The sequence below is a fragment of the Aspergillus tubingensis genome, assembly GCF_013340325.1.
Source record: "Aspergillus tubingensis WU-2223L DNA, scaffold_8, whole genome shotgun sequence".
Taxonomy (NCBI): domain Eukaryota; kingdom Fungi; phylum Ascomycota; class Eurotiomycetes; order Eurotiales; family Aspergillaceae; genus Aspergillus; species Aspergillus tubingensis.
The window spans coordinates 3,264,215-3,281,185 of NW_023336282.1; the positions used below are offsets into that span (position 1 = coordinate 3,264,215).

The 16,971-nt window shown below is 51.2% G+C and overlaps 6 protein-coding genes across 6 annotated transcripts; 2 read left to right on the forward strand and 4 right to left on the reverse strand.

Moving 5' to 3' along the window:
• Positions 1-63: 63 nt before the first annotated feature.
• AtWU_07393 (glycoside hydrolase family 7 protein) lies at positions 64-1,577 on the reverse strand (the record flags this gene model as incomplete). The annotated part of the gene is made up of 4 exons (XM_035502502.1): positions 64-617; positions 673-874; positions 926-1,312; positions 1,362-1,577. 4 exons carry the CDS (start codon positions 1,575-1,577, stop codon positions 64-66), a joined length of 1,359 nt encoding a protein of 452 aa, XP_035358395.1.
• Positions 1,578-3,714: 2,137 nt separating this feature from the next.
• AtWU_07394 (alpha/beta hydrolase) lies at positions 3,715-4,996 on the forward strand (the record flags this gene model as incomplete). The annotated part of the gene is made up of 2 exons (XM_035502503.1): positions 3,715-4,121; positions 4,174-4,996. 2 exons carry the CDS (start codon positions 3,715-3,717, stop codon positions 4,994-4,996), a joined length of 1,230 nt encoding a protein of 409 aa, XP_035358396.1.
• Positions 4,997-5,663: 667 nt separating this feature from the next.
• AtWU_07395 (uncharacterized protein) lies at positions 5,664-5,948 on the reverse strand (the record flags this gene model as incomplete). The annotated part of the gene is made up of 2 exons (XM_035502504.1): positions 5,664-5,868; positions 5,923-5,948. 2 exons carry the CDS (start codon positions 5,946-5,948, stop codon positions 5,664-5,666), a joined length of 231 nt encoding a protein of 76 aa, XP_035358397.1.
• A 6,184-nt stretch (positions 5,949-12,132) lies between these two features.
• Positions 12,133-13,191, reverse strand: AtWU_07396 (aldoxime dehydratase; the record flags this gene model as incomplete). Its single annotated transcript, XM_035502505.1, has 1 exon — positions 12,133-13,191. The coding sequence occupies one exon, from the start codon at positions 13,189-13,191 to the stop codon at positions 12,133-12,135; it is 1,059 nt and encodes a 352-aa protein (XP_035358398.1).
• A 619-nt stretch (positions 13,192-13,810) lies between these two features.
• Positions 13,811-15,369, reverse strand: AtWU_07397 (hemolysin III family protein; the record flags this gene model as incomplete). Its single annotated transcript, XM_035502506.1, has 2 exons — positions 13,811-15,136; positions 15,193-15,369. The coding sequence occupies 2 exons, from the start codon at positions 15,367-15,369 to the stop codon at positions 13,811-13,813; spliced, it is 1,503 nt and encodes a 500-aa protein (XP_035358399.1).
• Positions 15,370-16,066: 697 nt separating this feature from the next.
• On the forward strand, positions 16,067-16,802 carry AtWU_07398 (uncharacterized protein; the record flags this gene model as incomplete). The annotated part of the gene is made up of 3 exons (XM_035502507.1): positions 16,067-16,416; positions 16,469-16,712; positions 16,761-16,802. 3 exons carry the CDS (start codon positions 16,067-16,069, stop codon positions 16,800-16,802), a joined length of 636 nt encoding a protein of 211 aa, XP_035358400.1.
• Between the last annotated feature and the right edge of the window lie 169 nt (positions 16,803-16,971).

The following is a 16,971-nucleotide window of genomic DNA, read 5'->3' on the forward strand; positions in this document are numbered from 1 at the left end:
GGAACCTGTCCTGTCATGTCCGGCATGGTGGTGCAGTTGAGGCTCTGAGCCCAGCGCTTCAGCTTATGCGGAAGCGCTGAAGGTCGAGTTGATGGGACCGAACTTGATGTTCGAAAATGTCACCGAAGCATCAGGGTGCGCCCCCTCGACTGTGGCAGGGACGCCCGACTCCGAGTCGCATGTTCCGCGTGCAACACCTGGGTCGGTAGCGGTAGCGTTCTCGGGATAGTCACTGTCGAGCCACTCCATGCTGGAATAGTAATCATCCCACAAGCTCAGGATCAGAACCATGGAAGACATGGCATCACTGATCCCAGCAAGCCCATTATGCGCAGCGAACACATCGTCGTCGCCAAAGGCCTTCTTCTGCGCAGTGCAGAAGTCCGTTGTGATCGAGTTTCCAGTCACTCCAGAGATGCTGGACTCGGCGTTCGCAATAACTTTTCCGTTCTGCACGTAGTAACGCTTGATCTCGCTGAGGGAGCTGGAGCCATCAGTGATGAATTGGGTCACAACCGTCATCTTGGATCCGGTGTCAACGATCTTGCCAGCACCGTAGAAAGATTCGTTGCCCATGCGGTAGGGGTTGAAGTCGCAGCCGTCAGGGTCGCAGGTTCCTGTGATTGGATTAGCCGAAACATCCAGCTCGAGCTTCTATCTAGGCACTCGTACCTCCGTAGCGATCATCCGAGTACGTTCCACCGCAGTTGTTACCCTCACACATGGTCTGGCTGCTGCTGTCGCAGGGATGGGGTGTCAATGCGGTCGAGATCTTATTGGCTTCCCAGATATCCATTTCAGGGCAGCAAGAACCGTGGTTGCCGATACCTGTGTTGTCATTGTTGCTAGAAGGTTCCCAGCCATCGACGTTGGCCTGGTTCAGGTTAGCATATAAGCTTTGAGGAGGCTTTCAAGGACTACATACTTCTCCGTTGATGAACTTTAGGTCTCGCGGACATTGGGAGTCACAGTATCCTGTCCCGTACTTGGCTCCGGCCTTGTTTGCAGGGTACCTTGAGGTGCCACCATCGGCGTCCATTGCAGTGAAGTACAGCGCGCCATTCAATCCACATGGGAGGTTAGACACATCGACGTCAAAAGTGAACTCTGCGTCAAGCAAGTCGAACGTCTGGTATTTCTCGTCACTCGTGTCCATGAGATACACACGCGAGCCAACATTGGAACCAGTGACGAATTTCAGTGTCAATGAATCGCCGTCAGTGGTGATACCGTAGGTGGACTCGTAGTCTGCTCCGTCCAGGGCGCAGTTGGTCGCACAGGTTTCATCGTCAGGGCAGAGAGTTGAATCCCACTGTGATGTGCGTCAGCCAGTGCAGCACATAGGTGCCAATCAAACTCACGGTGTTGCCAGTGTAGCAATTGGTGCTATCATCGACAGAATGGGTCCAGCGCCAGTTTGAGTCGATGACAACCGAGCCACTCTGTTCCGTGCAACTGCCTTCAGAAGTGCACTTCTGCCAGGTCAAGGAAGGATGGACTTCCTCCGTAAGCGTTCCGGCTTGCTGGGCACGAACGGCCGTCAGCAGGGCCGAAAAGAGAAGGGCGCGTTGATGCATTGCAATGAGATTGTATAAGGCTCGAGTCGTCTCCTTCTTTCAGTGATTCTGTTGTCTGTCCGGCAGATGTGATTTCCAAGCTGTACAGCGGGATAACCTCCCCATTTATAACATCCCAGCCAGCATTCGGTCTCGTACCTCCGTGCGATCCGGAAGAATAGGGTCTCCCATTTTTGCCGGTGCAGCGGACCGTCAGTCCGTCGATGTTTCAAATTAGGCAAGGCCTTATGTGCCGTGAAATGAAGAACGCACGATAATAGAGTGCTGTGTTGCAGAAAGAGGGCTCTGCGTATTGAGGTGTGTCCGAGAGTGGGCCCAGATTCTATCACCAGGATGGAGTATATCAGGCTGCTTGGCTACCGCTGTGCCTTATTGGTTCATGGAGTTTCAGGGATTCACGGAGGGCCCTCCGAGTTGTTTCTGTTCCCTGTGTGTAATGAAGCATTATGGTCTTCTCCAATGAAGGCTGTCTATGTCATGTGTGGCCTATTCAAAGCCATGTAGAGAGAATCTGCCTCACATGCCAACTTAGTGAAGCTCTGCGATAGACAGGTTTTAGGGCCCTTTACTCGGGTGTAGGAGCCTTGTCGAGGAGATGCTCTAGGGTATCTCGCAGAGTATCATAACCAATACTAGCAAATGGCAGCAATCGGGCAGTCCATTACGTTGCTATTTTTCTTCTCCGATACTTAGAGTATCTTCAGATCACAAACCCTGTCATCTATTAGTCGCATCGATAAACAAAGGCCATTCGCAGTCCCATTTGGGAAATACGGAGGCAACGGCGTCCCATGTAGCCGCTGGGTTAATGAAGATGTGGCAGCGTGTGGCGTTGTTTGGGCGACAGCCAACTCCGATTCATCTCAAATCCTGATGAAGGATTGATTAATTTCCAGGGTCCTCTTTTAGCCTTGTCGATCTCGGAATGCGGGGGGCTACATCCCATCAATGACAGCTCGAGTGGGTGCCAAAATGATTCGAATTTTATGCAGGTAGCTAGGCTGAAATTGATATATCTAAGCCGGTAATAGTAGACTTGGATGGGGTAATCAACGTCAAACCAAGAAATGTTTTGGTCTTTGCTCCCGGTACTAGAGCCCGCCTTCACCGGCTTAAGACAGGGCGGTTAGCATCTCCGACTGATTAATGTTTCACCACAATTATTTTGTATCGAATTTCCATTTGTTCATAACGTAAGGTGTTTCCCCAGGCGCCATCATCCTTTCATTTGCCTGGTTTCGTACCTAAACGGGGTAATACTGAGCCGAGTCACCTGTAAATCGAACCGCTGTAGTGAGCTCACACACAGACATCCGACAAAGCCGACGGAAGCCACGATATGGCGCTGTACCTTGCAGATCGCTTCCCGATTACGTTCGGAGGCGTGCAAGCCAACAAGATCCAACGGTTGCTATTTAGCCGGCTTGAATTTGAGGAGGGCGCGGAGTGATTCTCCGCGACATACATGGCGTAGATGCCAAGAATATCCTCTTCTGGGATTGTACTGCCTTGCTTGGATTGATCATGCAGCGACTGCATTGACGTTTAACCCATAACAGACAATCTTGCTACTACTAGTACTTAGTACTCAGACAAGGCCTTTGTCTGCATATGGGTGAGGTTATCTGTAGTGTCGGATGAGCAGATTGCCATGATCATGCTTTAACTTGTGCAGCAGAAATATATACATACTATGTTATCGTCTTGTTAAGAACTTACTAACTAGTACCAGCGGTGGAACTGACATTTCCTAGCGCAGACAGCTCTCGCATATTCCACTGTCCGTACAATATGTACTCATGTAGTCAGATCCAGACCATAGGAAACGAAGGTGAGGATATGATTAATCATTCATCTAAACTAGGGAGAGGAGAGGACACAATGGTATCCCGTGTGATGCCTAACTAGTCATGAGCCTCGGCAGTTTCTTATCACCCGCTTATCGCTTATCGGATGACTTTTCCCAAGTGGAGATGGTCTATCCTCAGGCCAACCGCCCAACCTCGCCGGTCGCTTCCCCCTCGTTCGTCTGTTTCACCGGTCAGGATTAATCTGGCTTGCATCCATTTACTTCCACTCCTTGTTTCTCGCGTAGACTAAAGATCATACAATAGACAGTCACAATAGACGATAGAACATGGCGTGGTACAGCCAGACTATCGAATCCTTCTCCGATTCGCTGGGGACCAGCCGAAGCCAACTTCCCCTGCTCGCCGTCACAGGGGCCTCGTTCACTTTGGGTCTCTTGTTTCGATCACTGCTTTCAGACCCACAACAGCAGCAGAGCACAGTGCTTGAGTCCCCGCGCAAGAAAGTCCTGTCCGTGTCCGATTCAGTGAACCGTGAGCTTCCGCTGCCCACGGACGTACTCCCGGGAGCCCGGGATGTCTCTACGCCGTATGGATCTATCCGTGTGTATGAATGGGGCCCAGAAGATGGACCTAAGGTTCTCCTAGTTCACGGGATAACCACTCCGTGTATTGCACTTGGGGGGCTGGCCCATGCCTTGGTTGACCGGGGCTGCCGGGTCATGCTGTTTGACCTGTAGGTGACTCGCTTATGATGAAGAGGAATTATCACTAATATGCCTGAACAGGTTCGGCAGAGGCTACTCCGATTGCCCGTCTGACATTCCACAGGACAACAGACTGTTCTCTACTCAAATCCTTCTCGCTCTAAGCTCATCGTCACTTTCTTGGACTGGAGCCGGTTCAGGTAGATTCTGCCTCGTGGGTTACTCATTGGGTGGTGGCATAGCTGCTTCCTTTGCAGCATATTTCCCCCAGTTTCTCTCTTCGTTGGTGCTACTTGCACCCGCAGGCTTGATTCGTGACTCCCAGATCAGTTTCCAGTCACGTCTCCTTTACTCCCGGGGTCTTGTTCCGGAACGTGTGCTTGGCTTCTTGGTTGGACGCCGCCTCCGCGCAGGCCCGTTGACTACCCCGAAGCCGAAGGCCCGTAAGCTTACTGCTGAGGATGCGCTCGCCGAGGAGCTGCCAACACAGGGTGCGGCACAAGTCCAGCAGCTATCTCGGACGTACTCTCATGTCAATGTTCCCAGTGCGGTCCAATGGCAAGTGGGTGAGCATGCTGGGTTCGTGCATGCTTTCATGTCCAGTATGCGACATGGACCGATTCTGCAACAACGCCAGCGCGAGACTTGGGAACGTCTTGGAAGGTATCTATCGGCACAAAAAAATCTCCCGATCGACGAACAGTGTTTGAATGGTCTACCGAGTGATAAGGTACTGATCATGTGCGGGGACCATGATGCTGTCATCGTCAAAAATGAGCTTGTCCCTGATGCAACGTCGGCACTTCAAGGGCATGCAAGCTTCAAATTCTTCAACGCAGGCCACGAGTTCCCAAGTACCAAATATGAAGAAGTGGCCCAATATGTGATGGAAATTATGCACTGAGGACCCTGCAAGGAATCATCCTACGATGCTGATCATTCACTTTGATTTACTATCTTTATAGACATTTTGGAGTGGAATTTTTGTGTTAGACTGTCCTGTTTTGGATTGTTGCTTCCCATCTTTCTCATGTTGGCCCACATTGCCATTTCCATATAGAGCAAATGCCTAGTTTTATCCAGCGATAATTTAGATGCCACATAACTCTACTTTTACTTGGTCATTGACACACTTCAGTATGTTGAATCATGCAATATCTGTGCGATAACTTGGATAAAACGAGTGATTTCAACATAGGAGACTGGGTATCTGCATTGTCAAGGATAGACGGCGGCGCGTGTTACGCCGCCAGCTGGTAACTTTGGGACCTCTATATCAACTTTCCCTTCCTCTTTCCGGTCCAGCGTTGGAGCAATTGGCTCCTGATTAGGTATAGCGCCTGCCTGGCCAAACTGGTCGTTTTGTCTTCGTCGTCCTCCATTTCCATCTTCACTTCCTTCCGCCTGCCCGTTTCCCCGCAACCCAGGCAGCAAATCGTCTGCTTCCCAGTCTCCTCAAAGCGACTCGCAAAAAAAAGGTCGTCTCTCATAGCGCTTTTATTCTTTCGCGTTTGTATTTTGCCTTTTCTTTACTTTTTCTTTTTTTTTTTTTTTTTTTTTTTGATTTTCGCTCATTTTTTCAAGATCTGTTCTGTTGCGTCGAGCTGGCTCGAGAGACGCGACACATGATCAGAGCGTTCTCCCATTCGTGCCCGGGCATAGTAAGGTGCTTCCGCCGCGGACGACTGCGAAAAGCGTTCCATGCTGCCGCTGCTGCCATCCGGGATGTGACTCAGGTTTCCTGCACTGAGGCTGCTGCCCATGCCGTTGGCGGACCTGCAAGTGTGTGAGTATCAACAGGATTTGAAGAGGTGAAAGGTGGAAGCTTACTTGGAGGTATGAGCGTTTCCAGACATGATTGATGAAGTTTGGATAATAGTCCCGTGAACTCAGAGGAAAAGCTTGTGTGGAAAGATTTGAGAGAGTTTGGACAGACGATCGTGGGTGATGGACTTTGATTGGGTATGAAGAGAGAAGTCTCTTGGACGCAGATGGAAAACTTGAGTGGATGAGAAGGCTTGTTTGGCTTTGGATTCGTTGGTGAGTTCTGACCAAACGGCGAGGAGAGACCTGTCCCTATATACCTTTCAACGGCCCCGGCTATATTCCAAGCCTCGCTGTTGCTGACGACTGAAACCGAGAATGTGATACAAGAATAAGTAGATGCCTTGGGAGCGTCCAAAAAAAGCTGGACTGCCACAGACGAGGAGGGAAACGATGAGATTGGAAAATCCGAAAAAGGGTCCGGAGTGTGAAGGGAAATGGTAGGAAAGAAGCCAGTAAGTGACACAGGCAGATAAAGATCTTCGGTGGGATAGTGCCTCGGAGTAGTGTATCTCTGACTAACTAGGCTACTTTCAAGGAACGGTTGGGCTGTCTAGTCAACATCAGCCACTGATCGAGATGAGACTCTGCCCTGCAAGTTCGGATAGCTGCACATCCTCGATCTAGGGTTTGCCGAGAATCAGCCCATTGACCCGATAGACGAATTTAGTCACATTCACCCCAATCCCTAGAAAATTGGAGGCGATGATTGCCAGGGTAAGCACTAGGGTGAAATGTGTGACCCAAGGCCCGGTTCATGAACCATTGGATACAGTAAGGACATTCTGGGGAACCCATGAACGATCATCAGCATGGCCTACATCGGGCACATGAGCCGAGAAACACCATAACCGGTCATTCGGTATGCGTCTTGGGTCTAAAGTCCACTACCAAACCAAACTGGTCATAGCGGATGTTCAACGGCAGTCGTCATCGGATAGGGGCTTTGAGGGCTGAAACGCCCAAATCAGCTTGCTCTGCCCACGATTGAAAGCTTGCCAGAAATCTAGACCACTGCCCCCGATCCCCCTTTGGCCGCCAGCCTACTCCCTTTTCGCACTCGCGCTATGTCATGGTCAAGACCCATCCTTTCTCGGAAAAGAGATGGGGGGGAGTGAGCAGCCAAACGAAGAAAGGATCGAAGGCAGACCGTTTGAAGGATCGCCTGAGACCTCACCGATGTGGACAAAACGTGGTCGATCCCATCCAAGCGATCACGCACTGCCCCAGGGGATAGACGGGCTTTGGGCTTCGTTTTCTCTAACCCACGCTTCTGCATCTCGATAATTTCTTTTGCTTTTCAGGTTCCTTGGTTCTTACTGTATTCAGCTAGGATTGGCGACACTATCCACTAACGGTTCTGCGGTCTCCGAAGAATCAACGGCATTATTGCATTCAGTGGCAGTCACTACGAAGGCTGCAGGTGACAATGTCATCTTTCAACAGCATACAAATCTCCAAGTTGGGTAGCAAAGGCCATGATGAACTGGCTATGGAAAGCCTCACCCCATTCCTTCAACCGTTATTACGATACGAGAGCAGTCCTCGCTCCATCAAAGGACGTAGCATCAGTTTTGCTGTTTCTCTTCGCCCTGTCGACAAAAGTCCAAAATTAGCAGAGCTTCAACAGGGATTATTGAACCACCCCCGATCTTTATCCGGAGGCGTTCACATACCTGCTTGTCACAGCCCGCCGGCACTGCTGACCTCGGTCAGCTTGATTGAGGGGTTGTCCCTTTAATCAAACGATCAACTATGTACTTGCTGAAAAGGAGCATGCTAAGCCAAGCCTCGTTCTCCTTAAAAGATTGCTGCTGGCCAGTGCTCTGTCAGATTTGCTTTTTCCTGGCCTTTAGACCAGTCAAAAAAGGGGATATCCACGCCCGCGCGATAAGAAATGAGGATGCGCCCCCCAAAAGCAATTGTCGCTTTCTAAATTTGGCCTGGTCAATCACGGATCGTGATGGCACTACCGTAAATAATGGCAAACTACGGAGTAGCGGCGAAAGTACCCTGCGTCAATCCACGGACCTAATCATTCCTATTTGGCAACTAACGTTAGATTCGCCGAGTTGGTGTAAGTCCGGCTGCCTCCTTCGCATGGCTTACCAGAACGCCGGGTCCGTTGCACAAGCTAAAGTGACTATGAACGGCTAACGGAGCAATGGAGGAGTGAACGGCGGTTGGCCATCTCAGGGATCCTCGGAGAAAGCATTCCGAAAAGGGGCTCCTCCAGAGGTCTCACTCACAAAGCGTTGCGCTATTGTCTCCTACTATCTACAGACAACGCCGACTGATGCCGTTCTGATTTATTTTTCGCTCCCCCCGAATATGCCAGCGCCCTTGCGGGCTCGGGCTTCTCCGCTGGCAGATTATGACCCAGAAACGGTCAGTCTCCACGCCATTCCGCGGGGGAAGGTATCCATCAGGAAACACCTCCAGTGCTATTGATTCACACGGCCTGAAAACGGACCTGCATTCCGGATAATGCGAGTTCAACCGGGCTCGGCCGCAGGACTGGGTGAGGATACGAATTTATTGAAGAGCCGAGTAAATAATACTGTCAATAATTTTTTACTTTTCTTTTCCCCTGGTCGCGGACACGGGTTGGTTGGTTTCACTGCGCGCCTGCAAGGCACGCTTGGTCCAAGCTCCTAGCTCCAGCAACCTTATCTTTCACATCGCTGCTTCTATTCGGTAAGAAAGCCGGTGCGCAAACCCGCATGGACCACCCTTGGCTGGCTGTCCGGCATGGATAGCAGGTACTCACTAAAGCTAACCGAGTCCAAGGATGACTTCATTTGCTTCATTCAAAGATCCATGGCCTCGTCCAACACCGGACCTTTTCGAAAAGTAAGTGACAAGGTTATAAAACCACGAACAAAAAGCAAAGAAATAAGAGATTAATCAAACCGGACCAGCCAAGCATGCCTTTCCGCGTGGACCGCTGGTCAGAGCTGCCATGTCTCGAACCGAGCCGAACTATGGCAGCGGCCGAGCCTTAAAATTACGGGACCAGAAGAAGAGAGATTCGTAGGAATCCAAGCTAACTGCGCCCTTGACCTAGTGTCTTGCGCAGGCTGTGAGATCTGGTGTTCGCAGCCAAAGCGGTAAAGATCTTCGCCGCAACTGCACGTCGCTGATCCTCCCTTCAGCTGAAGCCTAAGGCATAGTGTGATGAAACTATGAAACAAGTTGACGGAAATTCCGGGGAATTGAGAGTTCCCTCCCCTATGTTACCCCTGTTCTTCGGCGTAACTCTTTTCCCTGTACAGCCCCTTCCGGCCGCCACAAAATTAGCATGACAAGCAGTCGTCGTTCAGGCGCAGGACAGCTGAAACACCCGCCAGAAGTTAGTTACGTCAACTAGCAGGATTGCAGGAACGAGGTGACGCTAGCAGCTGATGAGGCCTTCATCGGAAATGTGAATGGCGGTGGTCCGGCGTTCTCCGTCATTCGGTTGGCATTCGTCAACAAGCCAAGGACCGTTGCTTTTTCTCTCTCCCTTTTTTTCGAGGTATGCTCGGGCATGGACGACCTCGGCAGGGATCCGCGTCAAATCCTCCTCACCGAGCGATACGTCCAAACTAGGACCCTTCACGCAGGAGCTCTTCGGAAGCTACGGGTCCCCTGACTAGTTCTCAGGTACCATAAAACTAGTAGTCCCTGAGCGTTACACGGAAGCGACATACACCCTTTCGGCCTTCGGGATTTGCTACAAATTCGTATTGCTCCCGTCAAATCCCTGGATTATGTCGCTAAGCAAGGTATGCTCGGCCGGAGTGCTACACGAGGCTGGGCCTTTTGGATGTCGGCTCAAGCCGCGAGACGGAATGAGTCATTTGCGTTTATACATGCGCGTAAGTGCATTGCCATGATATGGCGTTGGCATGTCTCTATCATGCATGCATGGCTCCAGGATATGTGACAAATCTTGGTACGAACAGGTTCATATCAGTTTACTATGTTCGCCAAGGCCCAAAACAGCCGAGACTGAGGAAAGACGTTTGATGCCAGACACTTGAAACACTGCTGTTGCCCAATATTTGGTAAGGCAACAGAATCTGCTACGGGAGACTAGTGTTTGCCATCGACTGCGACTTAATGTGCGATCAGAATCTAAGTACGAGGTCGATTCTGTGGTCCTTGAGTAGTGGGATCGTGGGGACTGCTAATACGACGTGGAAATGCGTCTGCTATGGCTGCTTTCAGCAAACTAGACGAGCACATATCGTCGAGAAAGCCCATCTCTACATAGCAGGTGGGACACTGATGGTCCTTGCTTGTGCACCAAGCGTTACGAGCTGACTCAAGTTAGCACGAGCTTGGGTATTGGTTGCCATTATTGCTGCCAACGTGATTATAATTGTAGTCCTGTTACGTTATACGTGATGAAATACTTTTGGTGAGCTATACTAATGGTGAATAGGCCAACTGAGACGTGTATGTCTTGAAGAAGTACAACATGTGTGATTGAGAAGTGCTTATTCCACCAGGTGATACACAGTTCATGCGTGGAGATCTGGCGTGTGATCATGCTGCTGAAGTGGAACTGTCTAGGTTCGGCGCAGCTGATAGCTGAAACATCGCCTGAACGAAGCGAGGAGTGCAGCGGACACCTGCATGAACCAGCAGAATGACTAGATGTGATGAAGTGGAACAGCAGAAAGAGCACCAAGGCCAATAGCAGTAACAGAAGACCAGCTGACAAGGAAGACGGCATAGCAATCGGCTAAGAACACGGCACATGGAAGCTTAAGCCTTCGCTTCCGGGTGATCCCTGCGTAAAGTGGATATACTATCTACCTGTTCGTGATCCTCGTGGGGAACCCAACATGGTGGCTTATACGAGGATCATGTTCATCACGAGAGTATTCTTTTTTCTCATATGCGCTTCTTGCATAGGATCTTCGTAGACAGCATGATCTAGTAAGTTGGCCAGCAATAGCCTCTAACATTGCATATATTGCAACCACAGAATCTATAGACTGAAATATGCCGCGATCAGCCTTATGGTTCCCATTATCTGGGTTAACTATCCCGAGGCTACCAAATCCACATGGCAATAACGGCAGCATCCCACCGCCAGACCCGAGCAAGGCCAAGGCAACCGAAGGCAACCAGCGAGGGATGGACGTGGCGTCGAGGCGTTGAGATCTACACTTACATCTCCGAGGCGAGTGGCAGCAGCAACGTCACCTATGTGGCGCGGTTAATGACCGGGTGAAAACAAGAATATGCATGTTGTCACATCTATCCTTGTTCTATGGAAGAGGGCAGTATCTTTGCAGCGGTTGGTCTATTCTCGGGCACTCTCCGGTATCTGCAGTGCCGAACCTCGTCTCGAAAACAGGTTTCGAAGCAGTGCGGGATATTCTGACTCGCTCAATGTCAGATAGCGTGGACAAACACGATGCAATGCAGCTTGGCATGGGGAGTGCAGTTCCGCACAGTGAAGCGAGAGTATGTCCAGCTGTGGAGACTTGATCACCTCGTAATGCAGAGGTCATGCGACGCAAGGATGGATCATGCTGTGCGGGATGTACACGCGAGGTGGGTGTTCTTGCGGAAGATGGGGTTGGAAGATCATGGCTGCTAGATACCTGTTCATGTGCTGAGATTATGACCAGCAGTGATTACGTATTGCTACTAAGTATGGATCTGAGTGTGCATTCCATGGCGCAGCCGTGACAGATACTTGTTGATTACACTACAGGTGATGGATGTGAGATATCTCAGATCTGTACGTTGAGTCTGCTTGAAGCAGGTTGTAGTCATCAGACAATCTTCGTAGATGTGTGATAGAATATCTTCGTTCCAATTGAAGACATTGTAGAATTTGACATGGTGTATGCAGTGGTAGATCATGTCTACTACTATGTATAGTTATTTCAGTGAAGTCCACGTAAGCCTGCATCTCTCTGTAAAGAGCGAGATTCCATGTCTTCTTGATAGTAGAAGAGGTACAGAGACAATAATAGCAAGAGGTTAATCAAGCTTACTTTCATTAGATGAGTAGAGACTACTATGCTACATCATCAAGTGTACACCAACTCCTATCCCCTACCCAACCTTGATATCATACAGACCAAGAATGACCCCAAACATAGACCTAACATACACAACCTCACGACACCACCACCACCACCAACCTCAACATCAGCCATACTACCACACCCCCATTGCATACACATATCCATTCCCACAGAATCATAATCACTCAACCCCCAACACCCCCCTAACCCCCAACAACCCCGTCCCCTGCACACACCCCCAATACTCGCCCAAGAAATCCCCATCCCTCAACACCGCCGTCTCAACCCACAACTTCAGCCCCCCTCCAAACAGCACACCCCCAGGCCCATACGCCTCCATAAACGCCTTCCTAAGCTTAACATGCTCCGCACTCTTCCTCCCCAACGTCTCCATATACTGCAAATCCACAAAGTAAAGCAACTGTACATCCCGCCCAAGCGTCAACGGATACCTCCTCTTTCCCTCCTCAGCAGTAGCATCAGAATCAGGAAGCGTACTCTCCACAGAAGGATTATAACATCCCCTAGAGGAAACCACACCCCCCGGTAATCCCGCACCTAGCACCTGGCCCACCCACTCCTGCGACAGGGAATCGAAGTGTTCAGCCCAGTACGTACGTTCCTCTGCAGATGCAGCAGAGTGATCTTGACCTTCGACCACGAAGCAGATGTTATCGGAGATGTGGGTGATGGTTTGTTTCCCGGGGAGGATCTTCCCTTTCTCTTCAGGCTTGTTTTCTGCAATAGACACAGCAGCTGCACTAATATCCTCCCTAGTAATCTTCGATCTAATACTCTTCTCCCCAATCCGATCCGGATAACACCCCCAATACCCCGATAACTCGGGCTTGAGATCTATCTTTCCCAGGTGCATACATCCCGATGGGACGGGGTGGTTCGTGGCGCCTTGGATGCGGGAGGGTTGGATGGTTAGGGTTTCGTGGTAGATTCCTGCTGCTGCAGCTTCAGCAGAATCATTGTTGTTGAGGGAGGTGAAGAAAGCGGAGACGATTGGGGATGCAAGCCATGTTTTGTAGTTTTCTGTGCTCCAGTAGGTTAGGTGGATGGTACTATTCGTGTGGTGCTGGTGGAGGGTTTCGGTATGGGCGCAGAGAGAGTCGGATAGGGCGGAGGCGAAGAGTGAGGTCAGTGTTTTGGTGAGGTTGGGAGGGGTGTGTGGGCTTGTGCCGGTTATGGTGATGGTGATGGGGGTGTTGGGGGGGAGGGAGGCGAGGAACATCTTCTCTTCAATTACTAGTATCTTTTGGTTCTTTTGGGGGTGAGTTGGTGGTGAGAGTGGTGTTAATTGGGAGGGTGGTATGTGGTGAATGAGTGGTTGTGGTGGCGATCCAGTTTATATATGTTCAGCAGTAATATGTTTTAGCCCCCATCAGTGAATCAAGACATGGAGGGGTTAGTAGTAGCTGTCTAGTGCTGATTGAGGAGCTCTTTTATCTCGTTGAACCAACTGTCATCCACAATTATCTCTTAGTCGTCTTCCTCCAGACCCATTGTATCATTACTTTCCGTCCAATCCCGTCGCTGCAAATGTAATGGATGGGCCCTTCGCCCGTGGTTGACTTGCTCGTTTTGCAACGCCGTCATCCAAACTATTTACGATAGATTAGACGGACACTTACTGATTGGTGAGGAATGAGGGGGTTGTTAGCAGATGCTAACAGAGAAGAACGTTGGCAATGTGTGGTCAGAAATATTGACAGTATAGGAAAGAATCTATGTCCGCTATCTCTCTCCCCAAATGTATGTACAAGAATGAGACATCCACAATACAACCTCCATCTACAGAGTACTTCTATGTCTATACACCATCTACACCCCTTTTACTACCCATCTACCCCCTACTTGGCCAGGTTCGGGCACTCGCCCTGCGCCCGTTGGAACGCTCCCGCGAACAAATCCTGCATCGCGCAGTAGTGGAACAAGATCCCTCCAAGGACGGCCAAATGCCAGATGTTGTGACTGCCACCGACATAATCGAACAATCCTGGCCGCCACCGCTCCGGCACCTGCGACGCATACACACATGCTCCCACGAAGTACACCATGATGCTCTTCACCACGGGTGCGTAGAAATACAAGCACCAGGCGAGTCCACGCGTGTACGTCAGCTGGGCCAACGGCGCGAATCCCGTCAGCGCTAGCGATACGTAAAAGGCCACGCGCGCCCATGCCATATCCGCCCGGTTAAAGGTCGGGTGCCACGGCAGGATCACTCCTCCAATACCCAGCGACATGGTCAGCAGGATATAAGTCCACCGTGAGACCGGCTCGCAGTAGAAAGCCGTGTACTCGGTCGTCACGATCGAGGCTGCCACCAGCATCGAGATACCTGTGTAGTCCACACAGGCAAACCGCTCCATCAGCGTCTGGCTGGCAATGCTGTTCATCGTGTGCCACAGTGTGCTGCAGACCAGGCACTTGCACGCCGCGAAGAAGAAGACGGCCGCCACGAGAATGTCCGTTCGCGAGCTGAGGTGGAAGTTGGGATTCAGCGGGTAGAAGTAAAAGGCCACCGACAGGACGATGAAAAGCCCGATCAGGTGAGACCAGATGTTGAACGTCTCGTTTGAAGGGGTGAACACCGAGGTCAAGCATTCCACCTTGGAGTGTGTGAACCGATACCCCTGCAGGATATGCGGGTTCACCCGCCACGGGTGCGGGAGATCCGCATACGTGATCAACCGTTGCTCCTGGGCCAGCAGGATAGCTCGGTCGATGCTCTCCCGCAGCGCGTCTTTCGCCCGTCGTGCCCGTTCCATACCCTCGTCGACCACCTCACGGGCATGCACCAGCTTCGAGTCCATCGCCTTCCAGCCATCATCTAGAGTGCCGTAGAGCCCCCGGTCGCGGACCGCATGGGCGCGGGACTCCAGCTCGACCAGAAACGACTCCATCAGTCGGACTCCCGCCTGGGCTTTCTGTTCGAGTGTTTCCTTTGTTGCGAGGGCATCCATGTAGCGGTCCTCCAGCGTCTCGACCAAGATCTTGGCCCGCTTTTTTCCACCACCCATCAGCTCCCCAGAGGCATAGGAGCAGGAGTCTCGCACGGCTTCCAAGGTGGCGTATCCACGGCGGAGACTGGCGTCGATCTGATCCATGTGGGACTTGCGGTATTGTTCGAGCCAGTGGAGGCGTCGTTCGAGTTCGGCCAGGAAGAGCTCCACCTACGGAGAGGTCAGTCAGGGACAGTATTGATGGTGGAGCCAAGAATGCAGCGTACCCGTAGGAAAACAGCATCCGCATCGTAGTCGCAGGACAACTTGCGAGCCGTATGAAAGGAGTGTCTGCGACGGCGATCTCTCAGGAGGCCGGTGTCTTCTCCGGGGGTGGCATAGGCGGAGGCCACCGCGGCCTCCGGATAAGACTCAATGGTGACAGATTGAGATGAGCAGGCCATGGCGTACAGTGACAGATAAACCACAGCGTAGAAGTCAATTCCACATATCCTGGAGAGGGTGTAAGAGTTAGTGGTGGTTGGGCAGACAGCGAAAGGATGTTGTTTTGGGTGGGGAAGATCGGGAGAACCGGGAGAGGCGGAGAAAACGAGTACCAAAATACGTACAAGAAGAGAAAACTAATAAATATGCAAGGAGAGGAGAGGAGAGAGAAATTAAGGAGAGACGAAAGAGAGGAGAGGGCAATCCAACAGCAGCCAGTACAGTTAGAAAGGGCGAGGTTGAAAGGAGAAGTCAGAAAGAGGAGAAGGAGAAGGACTAAAGAAAGAGAAAGAGGAGAGAGAGACAGAATCCAATGAAGTGGGGAGGTTCCAAAAGATTAGTTCCGGCTGCTTCGTCTCCGAATCATCGACCACTCACTGAACTGGCGCTTGAAACGGCCTTTTTCATTTCCGCCCGGTCCTTCAACTTCATTGAGTCTACGCGCCATTCATTCTTCATCCCAACCTTTCAGTGGCTACTGTCATAAACCCTACCTTATCGTTCAGCCCATCAGCGACCGCAGCTGCTCCACGTTGGCGTTGATTTCCTTGCCACCAGCCACCTCCGAACCAACAAACAGTCTACTCTCTTCCACTAAATTATCCTTCTATCGTCTCCGCCTTTCCGTCGGATTTATCCATCCTGTGATAACCCGCCATGGCCATCCGGGATATCGTCGCCAATCCCTCGCTGCTGCCCGTGCTCGGGCTCAGCGCCGAGACTCGCGATCAATGCATGAAACTGCTGGCCGTCCTTGACCCCACGGCTGATCTGTCCGATGACCCCCAAGAGCGTGCTCTGGCAGCCTCTCGCGAGCAGAAACAATTGTTTGCTCTTCTGGCTCGTCTGCGGGGGCAGAACCGGGATGCGATCGTGCGGGTGCGCGAGACCAAGCAGTCCACTGCAGAGGCCCGCCAGGAGATTGACCGTCTCCATCTTCAGCTTCAGAACTTGTATTATGAACAGCGACATTTGACAGGCGAGATTGCTGCCTGCGAGTCCTACGAGTAGGTGGTCTTCAATGACACTATATGGTAGGGGACATGCTAACCAGGATAGTCACAAATATCGCTCCCTCCCCTTGATCCCTCTCGAAGAGTTCCTCGCTCTGCATCCCGAGCACCAGCAGTCCGATGAACATGAATTGATGATCGCTCGCATCAACCACGAACACGCGGAACGGGAGAAGCTGGAACAGGCCCGACAGGAGCTGCTGAAGCGCAAGCAGGCCTTGATTGCGGAGAACAACAAGCGCAAGGAGGACTTGGCCAGCTTGGATCAGGATCTGGAGCGATTTATTGACGTAGGTTACACTGTGTTCCTGTCTGCTGGACTTTACTAACGGGTGTAGGCGGCCAAACCGATCCAGAAGTTATTCGAAAAGGAGTATTAGTGGGATTGTCTTGTTATTTTAGGCTGGCGCATTGGTTAGATACCCCAAGTGAATTTGCAGGATAGATAATATGGAATTATTGGTATGCTGTTAGACTGTTTCCTATCTCCGGGCATAATCGTAGTGGTAGTTAGCAGAATTAAGAGGTTCGGCCAACTGGCGGGGCCAC